The sequence below is a fragment of the Oxyura jamaicensis genome, chromosome 3 (genome assembly GCF_011077185.1).
Source record: "Oxyura jamaicensis isolate SHBP4307 breed ruddy duck chromosome 3, BPBGC_Ojam_1.0, whole genome shotgun sequence".
Classification (NCBI taxonomy): domain Eukaryota; kingdom Metazoa; phylum Chordata; class Aves; order Anseriformes; family Anatidae; genus Oxyura; species Oxyura jamaicensis.
In genome coordinates, this window is record NC_048895.1 from 77,053,126 (window position 1) to 77,066,231 (window position 13,106).

At 38.0% G+C, this 13,106-nt stretch overlaps 1 protein-coding gene across 2 annotated transcripts in view; it reads left to right on the top strand.

Annotated features, from left to right (window-relative positions):
* Window positions 1-13,106, top strand: part of MMS22L (MMS22 like, DNA repair protein) — a 93,556-nt gene that overhangs the window by 63,145 nt on the left and 17,305 nt on the right. For both annotated transcript variants that reach the window (XM_035319984.1, XM_035319985.1), the window contains exons 15-19: window positions 3,905-4,095; window positions 6,688-6,838; window positions 11,594-11,736; window positions 12,485-12,627; window positions 12,775-12,934. In XM_035319984.1, the coding sequence (XP_035175875.1) occupies window positions 3,905-4,095; window positions 6,688-6,838; window positions 11,594-11,736; window positions 12,485-12,627; window positions 12,775-12,934 (788 nt within the window). The remainder of the gene's footprint in view (window positions 1-3,904; window positions 4,096-6,687; window positions 6,839-11,593; window positions 11,737-12,484; window positions 12,628-12,774; window positions 12,935-13,106) is intronic.

Below are 13,106 nucleotides of genomic sequence, written 5' to 3' on the forward strand. Positions count from 1 at the left end.
AGTAGCTGACTTACCTTCTGTGTCTGGGATTTTTTGAGAGGATATAAGGCTAGTCTGTCATCTTCACTAAAATCTAAACTCTCACATTTTTTGTTCCCATATCTTTTCCATTCTTTATGCTGAAATCTTCATAGCTATCCCATGTCTGAAGAAGTCTCAGCTTCCCCCAGCCAAATCTGTTGCTTTTAACACCTTCATGAAAACATTAAAATAAGACTAAGGCACAATGCGTTTGTTGTCAGAATATCAAAATGCAAAACTTCTGATGCTGAGGAAAAAAGGGGCAGTTTTGTGAGGGAATTCTCCAAGTTCAAGTGTCATTCTAGTCCTTTGGTCTGCAGAGAGCACAAGGGCCCTATTACCCATCTTTGAATCGAGGTGGGATGAAGCTTTGTTTCATTTTACTTTTGCTGACTTCTCTTTGAAAGAACTGATGTTAGTAGTTGAAATTCTAAACATCAAAGCCATTTATCATTCTAGAAATACTCATACATTTCTACTCAATCTGCCTAGATTTATCCGAGGGTGTTGGTTCTGCAGGCATGTTTTTTTTTTTTTTTTTGTTATTTATTTGCTTGCTTCAACATCAAAAGGTTATTCAGGTCTTCTAAAAATACTTGCCTGGGTTTAATCTTGGCTGTGCTGTGCATCTGGGTTTTGTGGATGCAATGGGTGGCCTGCCGTGGTCTGGGAGCACTATCTGTGAAGAAACCAGTGTCTGAATTTATGGTCTGAGAGCCTCTGAGGATGGTAGCGTGTGTCCCTGGTAATAGTGGCAGGAGGAGAGAGGGGTTCTGTCACTGTTACGGAGTCCCAAGTCCTTGTGGTTCAAATTAAATGATGTTTTATTCTGTCTGGAGGCTAATAGGTAGCCATGGCAGGTCACTACACGATAGTAGTGACTCATGTTTCCATTATTTTTGTAGGCTTTAGCATTGTGTGTCTTTTCCAGTTTGACCTAAATTTTCTCTCAATTTTAGTAATCCAGATGTGAAGTAGCAAAGGCAGGATGTATGATTACAAGACTTGTGTCCAAATAAATGGTTGCAGTTCCTTAACCAAATGTAGGGCACAAAATCTTGCATGCTACTGTTATTATCTATACTTCCAGCACAGTCCTCATTCATGTACCACAAACATTCCCTTCTTTTATAAACCCACGGTTTATTTTGTCTGATAGCAAAAAAGAAAAACAAACAACTAACAACAACAAAAAACACTTTCTCCAGAAACAGAAAATCTGGGATTTAAAACAAGTAAAATCCCCACCAAGTTATTACCATTGTAATAAGGCAACCAGTGGTTCCAGAGGTCTTAACGTAATGGAAAACTAGATGTGTATGTTTTCAGAAATGGAGTGATGTTTTCCGGTTTGCTTGTCTAGTGTTAGAAGAATGTGGAAGCCTGAATAAAAGGTAAAATTGTGTTTATCTGCATTTTTATGGAATTAAATTTGCTTATTTGTAGAAGTAGCTGGCTACAAGAACTGCAGCACGCATTGATGCTCCGTCGATTCTAAGCATTTCCCTTATTGCAAGCATTTGTGTAGGTTACTATGAATAAACATAAATACTGATTTGTACGTGCTGCCCTTCCACTGACACAGAGATGTATTACCTTACTTTGGAAGTCTGCACACCCTTCTGCTTTACATAGATGTCTAAGGGAGATGCGAGGCACCCTTCTTTGGAGAGGCAATTTAGAGGAGAGGAAAATGTCTTTGTGCAGTTTTACAATTTAGTATGGACGTATGTAGTACAGGATTTGCTCCTGGAAGTATTATTCTCTGCACTGTGGGGAATTGCACTTTCCTTTCTTAAAGTAAAGCAGAAATTCCATTTGTTTTTACTGTTAAACTTTTTTCTTTTTTTTTTTTAATGGGCAAAACTCTATTTTTAACCTGCTTCTTTAGTCTTGCTTTAAGCTGCTTCTTTGCTTATTCATTTCCTGCCCTCCAGACCTCACAATTTCTGCACCCCTTTCTTTGTCCTTTTTTTAATAAGGGATACTTCTAAAGAAGTATTGCTTGACTTTTTATGCTAATCTCACTTCTATTTCAATTCATGTTGACTTGGATAATATGCCCTGTAAATAGGAATACCAACTGACATACTGAATATAATCCTCACTTTCTAAGCGTTGATTGTTTTCACAGCACCCTTAAAGGGTAAGCTGTCTTACTATCCAAATATCATGGCTGGGAAACTGAGGCTAACAAAGGCTGTATGATTTATGTGAAGCCACACAGGGAATAAACGTTGGGTTTAGAGTTCCTGGCTTCTGTTCCTGTGTTTGGACTAGCGCCGTCTCTCTAAGAAACACTTGATTCCCCCTAATGTTATGTTCCCTTCCGCGTATGTTAAATGTAGCCATTCAAAAAGTAGCTGATACTCAATTTTCCCACTGTCTGTCCTATTGAAACTAATGGATGCCTACAGGCAGGCATAAGGTATCGTTACCTTTGACAGCCAGTATGTTTTATGTTTTAAATTAGGTGTTAGGCAGAATTTTTGGATACTAATTTGATATAATGAGATGCGCTTCTAATATCAACCCTGGTAAGTGAAGGCCTTGCAGCCAGCCTGCTCTTTATTTAAAATTATTCCATTTCAGATGTCCTAATGAGTGCTGTGAGTTGTGTAATTCTCTTATAATTTTCCCACATTCCCAGAAGGGAACTAAGGACTAGAGGTTTTTTTTCTTTTCTTTTCTATTTTTGTTTTGGTTTATTTCAAATTAGGGTGAGCCCAGAATAAAGATCTAGGGGAAGCGTTTTTGTGAAACGCTTGCTATTTTGACAACAGCAATTAAAAAATATTTTTCATACTCCACATATGTGAGTGTCAAGGCAAGTCTCAATGCCTCTGCTGTTTGCCATTATCTTATAAATATCTTGACTCTAACTTTACAGTGCTGTTTATAGAATTTAATAAAGCAAATGTAATAATGCTGCCTGTGCTTTAATGCACAATCTCAATTGAGTTGACCAGAAGATAAATAGGAACAGGAATGATAGTGCATTCCTACAGATTGTTTTTAATAAGCATGTTATTTAGTTGATCAGCCCAGTGCCGTAATGCCTCCTATCCGGCTCTACCAGACAAATTTATTAATGCTTCCCCCCACCCCCCATTTCTCTGAGAACATTGATTCCCTGCAGACATATCTCTATTAAACCTCTAGAAAGTCACAACTTCCAAATTAGATTAAGTAGCAGGAATGGTACTAGAAGAATCAAAGAAAATTGAGTGCGTTATTGAATTCATGCCACATTGTCTCAGGAAGAGATGGGAGTTATGTGTAGTGGTAACTTTTGTCCTTACTGTACTAACAAAGCTGTGGGCAATGCTGTCAAACCTAATTGTCTGCTGCACATCAGGACAAAATGAATCTTTTCCCTTATCAAAACTCGTACCTAGAGAGGTTTTACAAATGAGAAATAGGTTGCGGAAGGAAGCTTTACAATTGATCAAAATCATTTGCCATTATTTGCTGCGTACAACCCTACCCTGAAAACCTCACTGGCAAAAATTTTAAAAAGCATCTGGCTTTGGACTGTAAGCAGACTTGCTTGTCACGCTAGCAGTTGCAAAATGCAGATATTCATTTTAAAGCTGCCTATTTCTCATTTTGATCTGACATACTAAAAAGCATATAATTAATAGTTGACATTAGTAATTAACATTAACTTTATGGTGCTTAATATGCCATCATTCATCCATCAAATAACTGGTACGCATAATGTCTTTGCATAAAGGTTTTAATTACACAAAATGATTCTCCAGTTCTCAGGCTATACAGTTTAAAGTAGTTGTAAATGCATTTCTTAAAAAAAAAAAAAAAAAAAAAAAAAAACAGAAATTTTCATTTATTGAATGTAAACACTGTTTTTGTTTCTCCCTAGGAGCGTGCACAAACGGGTAAGCCAGGGACTTCAACCAGGGAATGCAGACCCAAACGCACAGCTTCCATTAGTGGCTAAAGAGCACCACCTTGCTGTCGCCAGTGCTCTCTGGAGAAATTTCTTTCCCTATTTGAAGAGCCAAAGAATGTCACAGATGCCACCTTCCCCTCAGCTTGCTGATACAGCTGCAGGTTAGCATTGACCCTCCATGCTGCAACTGGATTTGTTGCTGTATTCTGGGTCACAGACTTTCAAGGATTTTGTACTGGGGGATACTGCTGCTTACATGTAGTAACTCAAATATGCATACATGCAAAAAAAAATAGATTCTGTGCTAAATATTTTGACAAGAAGAGATATTGTAGTGTTGAGTTACTTGATAGAATACAAACAGAGAACTCCAAAGGGGTTTGAAGCTATACAAGCCTGATTTCTTTTTCCTTCCTAGTCACAGATTACAATCAACTTTGCAAATGTTATACAATATAAATGAGAATAATTTATTTCACTGTAGCTAGAATTTGTATCTTATTGTAGAAGCTTTTATAACTTTGTGTCGAACCATCTTTTCACTGTGGCTGTGATTTAATCAAGTTTTTATTTTTGTGTAATATTTTACATCTGAAGGCAATTTTTAAAAGGTTGATTGCATGACTGTTAGCTTTTGCTGAACCTATATGGTCATGGCATGGCATGGCATAAAACTGTCGTAATTCAGTTTAACTTTTCATTTTGCTTTGCACTGAAGGGTCTTAATCTTGATGTGCAATTTTCCGTATGCATGTGAACTCCCACGTGCAGCTAGACAATCAGCACGTCACTGAACAGAAGGAAATCCCATTTTGAGCTTTAATGTCAGTAGTTAGCATTGTATTCTGTAGTTGCAACAGTCCTTTTAAATTTTAGCTAAATGGATAGAAAAGTAAAGTATAATTTATTTTTTTTTCCATCATGATGTGAATTAGATAAAGTTATAAGCTCAGAAGCACTGAGTTGGTAATAGAAACATGAAAAGACCCTTCATTTGAAGCAGCTCTACAGTAGTTAGCGACATTAATGAAGGAGGCACTGTGCAACTGCAGTGGTCTCACGCTGCTGAAGCATTTATGGAAAACAGCAATACAAATCAAAGGAAGAGGTTGTTAATGTCATAACTTTCATTCATTTCCTACAGTGTCACATCTTTTTTGATATATATATTAACACAGTGGAATAGCAAGAAGAACAACCTATTATAAACTCTGCTTAAGAGAAGTGGAATGCAGTTGTGACCTGCTTTATGTAGATGTGTTAGGCAGTACTACAGAGGAGAAGGCAAACCCTTCCCACGCTTCTTGCCTTGGAGGTTGCAACCCAGAGGAGAGAGCAGCTGTCACAGCTCTCCTGCTCCCCCTGCCAGGCAAATAGCCTGGGTCTCGCATTATCATTTCTGTCTCAGTTTTCTCCCTCACCAGTGTTATTGCTGGTGCTGCAGAAACAATGTGATAATCTGGAAGAAGGCTGGCACAAATTGCTTCTTCACCTAAGGCAGAGTGGGGACTCTGTATGACCTCCTTTTTCATTCTGAAGCATATGAGGAGATGTAAGGTCCATCATAGCTTAAGGTAGTCTGTCCCTATGCCATTAATTAAAAGAGCTGCATTGGTGGTGTTCCTAAAAACTAGCCTTTTCTGTCTAATTCCAAGTAGGCTTTTCAGTGCATGCAGTTTTATAAATCATTACCTTAATAAATTAATGTTGATACTTAACTTCAGATGGACAATTTGGGAAACAGTGAGCTTGTTACTTTGGTCTCCTCCAAAGACAGTTTTCCTGACTCACTTGTTGCCACTCATTTCCTATAACATAAGTGCTCAGCATTTCAGATTACTTTACATTAAATGTTTTTGTCATTTGTAGCATCAACGATTGCACTTTAATTTTTATGCTAGCAGTGTTTTATATAGATTTCTGCAGCAGACCTAGCAGGAACAGCAAAAGGTTGTGCTTCATTAAAAAAACAAACCACAAACTATATGCCAAGTAGTACTACCCCCAGTTTCTAGATCTGCAGCTGTTATGTGAAGATCCTTTTTTCAAAAGTAAGCTTGTCTGTAGTGCTTTATTTACACAATAACCTCTGATACCTGAAAGTTTATTCTAAAAATAGAAAGATACCAGCTTCTACTGAGTGCATCCTTTCCAAATACAGTTCTTCCCTGCAAGAGATCTGTATAAACAAATAAGCAGATAAATAAAACTCAGTTCTGTAAAGCATAGTAATACTTATGTGTACAAGGGAAGAAGTCGTGGATGGGGGCAATAAAGGGAGGCCAAGAAGGATTAAAAATATATATATATTCCCTGTTTTGTATTTGGTTTGTCACATCAGCTTAAAAACCCACAGAATCACAGAATGGCTGAGGTTGGAAGGGACCTCTGAAGAGCATCTAGTCTACCCCCCCTGCTGAGCAGGATCACGTAGAGCACATTGTGCAGGATGGCACCCAGGCTGGTTTTTAGTATCTCCAGAGGAGACTCCACAACCTCTCTGGGCCACCTGTTCCAGTGCTCTGTCACCCTCACAGGAAAGAAGTGAATCTCTTGGGATAGAAACTACATTTTGCCATGTATGCAAATGCTGTCCGTTAGAACAGTTGCCCAGTTTTAATTGAGATTTCTGGTACTTCCAGAAATGCACAGTAATAATTGTAATTAATTCTCAATGCTTTTTTGTGTGTGAAACAGGAATGTAAAAAAGAAAACATTAACGTGGTACCATGTTTTTCTCTCTTTAAAATCAGGTTTTACGCTCTTAGCTTTGGATATACCCAGCAAAGCCCTATCAGATCTTCAGCCACAACCTGTTCTATCAATGATGCAGCTGTTTGGATGGGATGACATGGTGTGGCCTCACCTGGTGTCAAGATATCTGAGTCACCTAATTCAAAACAGGTAAAAAACAAAAAAAAAGGCAACCACATGTTCTCTGAAGTTCTTCCGGTACCTTCTCATTCCTTCTTCAGACTTGGGAAATGTTGCTTAAAATAGTAATGTTTTGTTAACTTGGTCCAGGTTTTTTGCATCTGTTAAAGTCCTAGATTTCTTGAAAGCATCATTTCCTCTTGGGTCATGTCATGGACATTTCACACAGTGTAGTGGGTGTTATTTGTGTTGGTTGGATTTTTTGTTTATTTGTTTTACATATAAATAGTTTAAGACATTCAAAATTAGTCAGGAAGATAGGTAAGTATTTTGAAAAAGTTGTCTCTTTTATGGCAGACCACTTTCTTCCAAAAGGAAACGGTGTTGTTACTAACAGATTTTGGAATATGTGGACCCAGACAGCGTCTCCAGTGCAGTACTCTGGTGGAGAGCCATACTACGCTAAAGTGAAATGCCTGAACCCATACCCTGTTTTTCATTTGCATAGTTATAGCTATCTATCTATCCCCTTTTATTGTTGTTGCTCTTTGGCAGTTGTTAGAGTTTGGCAAAGCATTAGCCTCCTACCCTAGCTGCACTTTAATTTGGTAACCTTGGTAAATTCTGAAACATCTTGTTAAAAGTACCGGTCTTATTCTTCTCATACCACTTACGTTTAACAGAGGAACTTAAATCTTACTATAAAAAGTCAAGTTATACATTATCACAGAAATTTGCAGATACTGTACGGCAAGTATTTAATGTTAAAATGTCTTGACTTCTCAAAAAAGAAGTTCTGCAGGAAGCTGAGTATGATGGGTTGGAGAGTGTTGAACGTATAAGGAAAACGAGGGTAAGAAAGTGCATGCATTAAAGGCTTCTTATTGACAAGCTTGAAACACTTTCTGAGCACATATTAATGCTCACGGAGCTCAGGTTACTGAGACCTGCTAAATGGATGCTTTAAACTAAGTAATGGGATTAAAAAACGTCACATTCCTATGTTTTATATATACCAATGTTAAATTTTCACAAAATTACAGGACTATTTAGGTTGGAAGGAACCTCTCAAGCTCAGATAGTCTAACTTGTCCAATCCTCTGCTCAAGCAGGGTCAAATAGAGCAGATTGCCCAGGACTGTGTTCAGTCAGAATTTTAGATACCTGATAAAATTTATTCCTCTTAATAGGTCTGTATAAACCCAAGATAGATGGTGTTGGGTAGTGGTTGTTGTGGTGTGTTTCCCCCACTTCTGAGTCAGGCTTCGGAAGCAGGGGAGGTGAGAGAGGAGAGAGGGAGTGTGTCTGTGTTGGGCTGTATTTGAAAGTGAAAAATGTTGCATGTTTTTTAGGGTACAAATTGCACTAAGTAACATAGCTGTAAATCACGGTAAAGGCTGTTTAAGTGTGATTGGTGAAGAAAAGTCTATGGCCTTTTTGAAGAAAGAGATTAAAAGAAGCTGAAATTAGTTCCCCTTCAGTCACTTTGTAACTCAAGAGGTGAGCATTCATTCCTCTGATTTGCTTTCTCTTGTGTGGTCTTTGCAGGGTCAGTTTCATGCAAGGTTTCAGATACCTAGCATGTGCTGAATGAAATAGGAGTTAAGTGTGTAAATGCCCATTTATAATTTAAATTTGGTTGCTCTTCAGGTAAGATCAAGTAAAACACTTTCATGCCTAAACTGGAATTTTAGTATAATTTAGGTGCTTAAGGCTAATTAACAGCTCCCCCAGTAAACACTTCAGGGAAAGCAGTTACTCAAGTATACATTAGCAATATTCACCTGACATATTGGTATATATGTATCCATATATATATATACACACACACACATATATATATATTGCCATCCTGTCTGAGTACCTGATGTTTATTGTTTTTGGAACCATGGCCTGAGTATTCATGTTTCCAATTATTTGGTAGCATGGTTGCATTAGCAAATAGAGAACCTGCACCCATGGCTAGCACTGATTTCCCCCTGCAGCGCTGCTGCCATAATTTCATCTAAAAATGCAGTTAGCACTGACGGTATTTACCATGTGTCTACTAGTTGAACAGTTAGAGCATTTGTGCAAGACTCGGGAAGACCCTAGCAAAGTGAGCCTTGCACTTGAAAGGGATTCAGACTTCCATCTCAAAATGCCATCTTGGGAATGAGAGGCTCTTGCCATCCTCTTGCAGGCTGTGCCATGGAGTAACTGAAAATGTGGGGTTCCTGGATCCATATCAAGAAAAATAGAATGAGAAATTGTGACTCCATAGTTCAGTAATGATGGATACTTGTCTTTTGCTGTCATGTGTATGTTCTTACTCTTTCTGGTTCTCTTTCATATGTTCTCATTCTTTCTCACTCTCATTTTTTCTTTCTGAGTCTCTCTTGCTCTCTCCTTTCCCAAAAGCTCCTCTTGGGAGCAGGGGACATATTTGCCTCTCTGTCAGAGTGCTTTATTTTTGCCCCTGAGCTACTGGGGTTGTGATTGTCGGGCCTCAAGGAGAATTGTCTGTTTCCCCTATCAGTTGCCTCAAGGCCTATCAAGGTAAAAACTGAAGTATCTGAGCCTCGAACATATGTCCCTGCTTCATCAACAGAGCTGTCAGGTGCTCAGACTCCTTTATGAAAGGGTGATGAGTACCTAAGAAAAGACTTCTGAGAGAATTACACAGACGTATCGTTCTCTAAACATTGTCATTTTATTATATGCTAATAAGACAACTTTTTTGTGTGTGTAATATAATTCACGTCCTTATTTACCTAAGGCGGTTGTAGAACAGAAGTTATCAAAGTATCTAAGTGCTGGGATCTTAAGGCTTCATGGTTACTGTGCTGTGATAATTTTCACATCAAACATTCTCAGTTAAAAAGTGAAAGAATTATTTTGTTGCTGATGCTGTTACACCCTGCGAGGGCAGCCTGGTTGCTGTAGGATTGAAGCTGTGTCCTGCATATCAGCTACTTCAGTGTTGGTAACAAGAGTTCTGCTGGACAAGCTCTGTGCCCTTTGAACATGTGCATGAGCTCCAGTATGTGCTTTTTTTTTTTTTCAGTAGTGCTTGAAGTTCATCTCCCAATCAGTGTTTTGTAGTACATGATAGTATTACAACTGGTTTAAGCATCTTAAGGCATGTGTGTATGAGCTCACTGGCTTAAAAAGATCACTTGCCATCCTTATAGCAGGTAGTTACTGTTCTTCCCTCTCTGAAGGAGTAGGAACACATTCTGCTCCAGTTTTAGGAAGATGCCTAAGTGTCCTACCTACAAACAAATGGGAGAAACATGAGTGAGAAAAGCAGAAAGTGTGTTTGTAAGCCTTTGGGTCCATGGAGACTAGCTGTGTACATCCAGATTACATAAGGGTTGGATTTTGCTGTTGTTTACACATTACTGCAAAGAGCACAAGTCCATAGGTAGACGGTAGTCCTGTTTTGTTGTGTTTTTGTTTGGCACTGGAATTTAATTTTCATATTTTATATTTTGTTTGCATTTGGTCTCCTTGTTTTTTCAGTAGGGCTTCAGCAGAGATGTTCATACAAAATGTACAATTGTCCTTGCCTTTAACTAAGTGAAAAAGTAATATAAACCACAATAAAACAAACAAAAACCCCTTTATTAATGGTGTTCAGTGAGAAGCAGAATCCAGTTTGGCTACCACAGGTCTGTGTGGACCTTTGTTGACTCTGTTGCGAGCATGAGTAAAAATTCAGTGGAAAATAAGTAGATTTATATGTACATATATCAGGAAAAGAGTACAAGGATTTTTCATTAAAGTCAAAGCACCTAGGACTGACTAGGGAGGAAATCTCTCAAATAAAAAGGTCTAACTACTTTCAAGAAATCTCACTGACCTGAAGGACACGAGGAGCTCATCTGCTAGGAATTGCAAACAGGGTGCAGAACAGACCTGCTGTCCGCTAGCAAGGAGCTTCTGCAGAATTAATGATGTGGGGCTGATGTGCTTGGGAAAAAGTGACTGCAGCAGCTACTCATGGTGGTAAGGCGAGTAAAACTTTGGCAATGCTGAACAGTTGAGCAGCGTGGCTGTGCGTTGAGTCTTGATGGTGCCATTGTTTCCAGCCTGACCCCTGGCTGGGTGTTCGACTGAGAGCACATGCAAGTTTGCTGTGTGTGTGAACACATACATAAATGCATACATATAGGCATTTTTAAGTATATATCAATATAGCAGTTTCCTTTCGCATCTCCAGGCTGTCTTTTTATCTTTTTCATTTTTTTAATCTAACAAGACACGTCTTTATTTGCTAAAGCAGACCTTCTCCATCTCTTTATGTAGTTAGTATAAAGTAGACTTAGAGGTACCTGAGCTAGCTTCATATGAAAGGCTGGGGAAGCATAAGCAGCATGAATACAAAGTTCCAGGTTGATTCAGGTAAACTGTTCTCAGCGTTGTATGTCAGCGGTTTGGATAGCACTGTCAAATTATCCACTGAGAGAATAAGACATTCTCCGTTGTGTGAATGCTTTTCTCCTTCTGTTTTGTTTTATGCAGAGAAAACAAACATATGAAAGCATTCGTTTATATGCTTTTATGTTACTATGTGTGGCATTACAGAATCTATCATTTTATCTGTACTTAGGCATCAGGATACCGTGAGCAAAATCTGTGGAGTACACAGAAGGAATGCTGATTTGTCCTTTCTTTTACTTTATTTCTAATTGCTTATATGCACAGTTTCTATATATCCAGAGCCAAATGAAACACTCTGTCACCTTTTTACATGCTTCTATTAGATCTCTTTACCTTTTTATTCCTCTTCTACCTATGCAGTGAGCTGTGTGAAGCTTTTTCTAAGATGGGCTATACATCCTACGAAGCTCTGACAGTACGTTCTTGGTTTCGATGCGTTTTGCAAATGTTCATAGATCAACCGACTGGTATGCTGGCCAAGACAGATGCTGAGCGAACAGTTGGTAAGTGTTCACATTTCCCTAATGTTTGCAGTAACGATTCTATATTGCGAAACTGGCAAACATTTTCAGCTAATTACAAAATGTATTTTTGTTTGTATTCCTTTACTTTTACCTAATTACAAAATGTGTTTCTTTACGCTGTTTGTGCTATTTATTGATGGTTTGCCTGCTCTGCATATGACAAATTTATCACAAACAAAGATAAAAGAGCTTGTTTCCTTGGAAGCAAAGAACAAAAACTTGCTCCCAAGGAGACAAGCTATTTTTCCCCCATGGAGAAACTGTTCTGAAAAAAGTGAAAATCTGAAGTAAATAGTCAGAAATCACGCTGTGAACCCCCTAAAAGAAAAAAAATCCATTTTCAAGTAATTTTTCCCTGGTTTATATTGAGTATTTTGCTGTCTTAGAGCAATATTTCACCACTTTTTCTACAGAACTCTGCGGTTCTAATTATCTGTAGAACACATCTTCTAGCAACTCTATCTTTATGCACATTTTGCAGTTTTCTAAGAAAACCATGAGGAAAATGAAAGACTTGGTTGTCCATCTTTAATATTCTTTCTTCTTGTGTATCCATTTTAGAAACATAACTAGTCTAGTCACACATTCTTTGTCTAGAAGGATGCTGTCAGTTGCAGAATCTGTATGTTAGATATTTCAAAATCATGTTTCACCTTATGATTTTGTGACTCAAGTAAATAGAAAAGCATAACTGTGTGCTGTATTTCTGCTCTCTTGTAACAATCAGGAAAAGCCTATAAGGAACAGCTAACTGAAATGACAAGACTGATTTTTAAACTCTCAGAAGTAGAAAACATTCTCTCAAAGGCTCATGTTGAAGAATCAGTTCTGAAGCAAGACCCTAAAAATGCTCTTGTCCAATTCATCAAGGTACTGTACATCTTTATGTTAGCTCATAGGAGAACTTGAGTGAAAAGAAATTATATATTAGGTTTTTTGTATATGCAAAATTACCCAAACCTCATGAGAGACTTAGTAAGTTTATTTATATTTATTTCAATGTTTTTGTTTTCTCAGGCTGTTGGTAGAACTTACAGTGGCCTTCAGACGCTCCCTGAGAAATCTGCTATGATACTAAAGTGTATGGAGTATTTAGGTGATGTATTAAAGTATGTAAAACCTTACCTGAAGGTAAAAGGGCCTCCAGAAGGTCTGCAGCTTACATATTGGATCATAGGTAACTAATTTGCAATCTCTTCTGTGTTAGGAAATAGTTGTATAAGGAATCTGTTGTATAAGGAATTCTGTTTTCTGTACTGTCCATCTTAATGGTTTAAAAAAGCAAAGTCACCAAGATGTTAGTTAAATATTTATTTTTCATCCATTAATTTTCTTTTTTTATCCTGGTG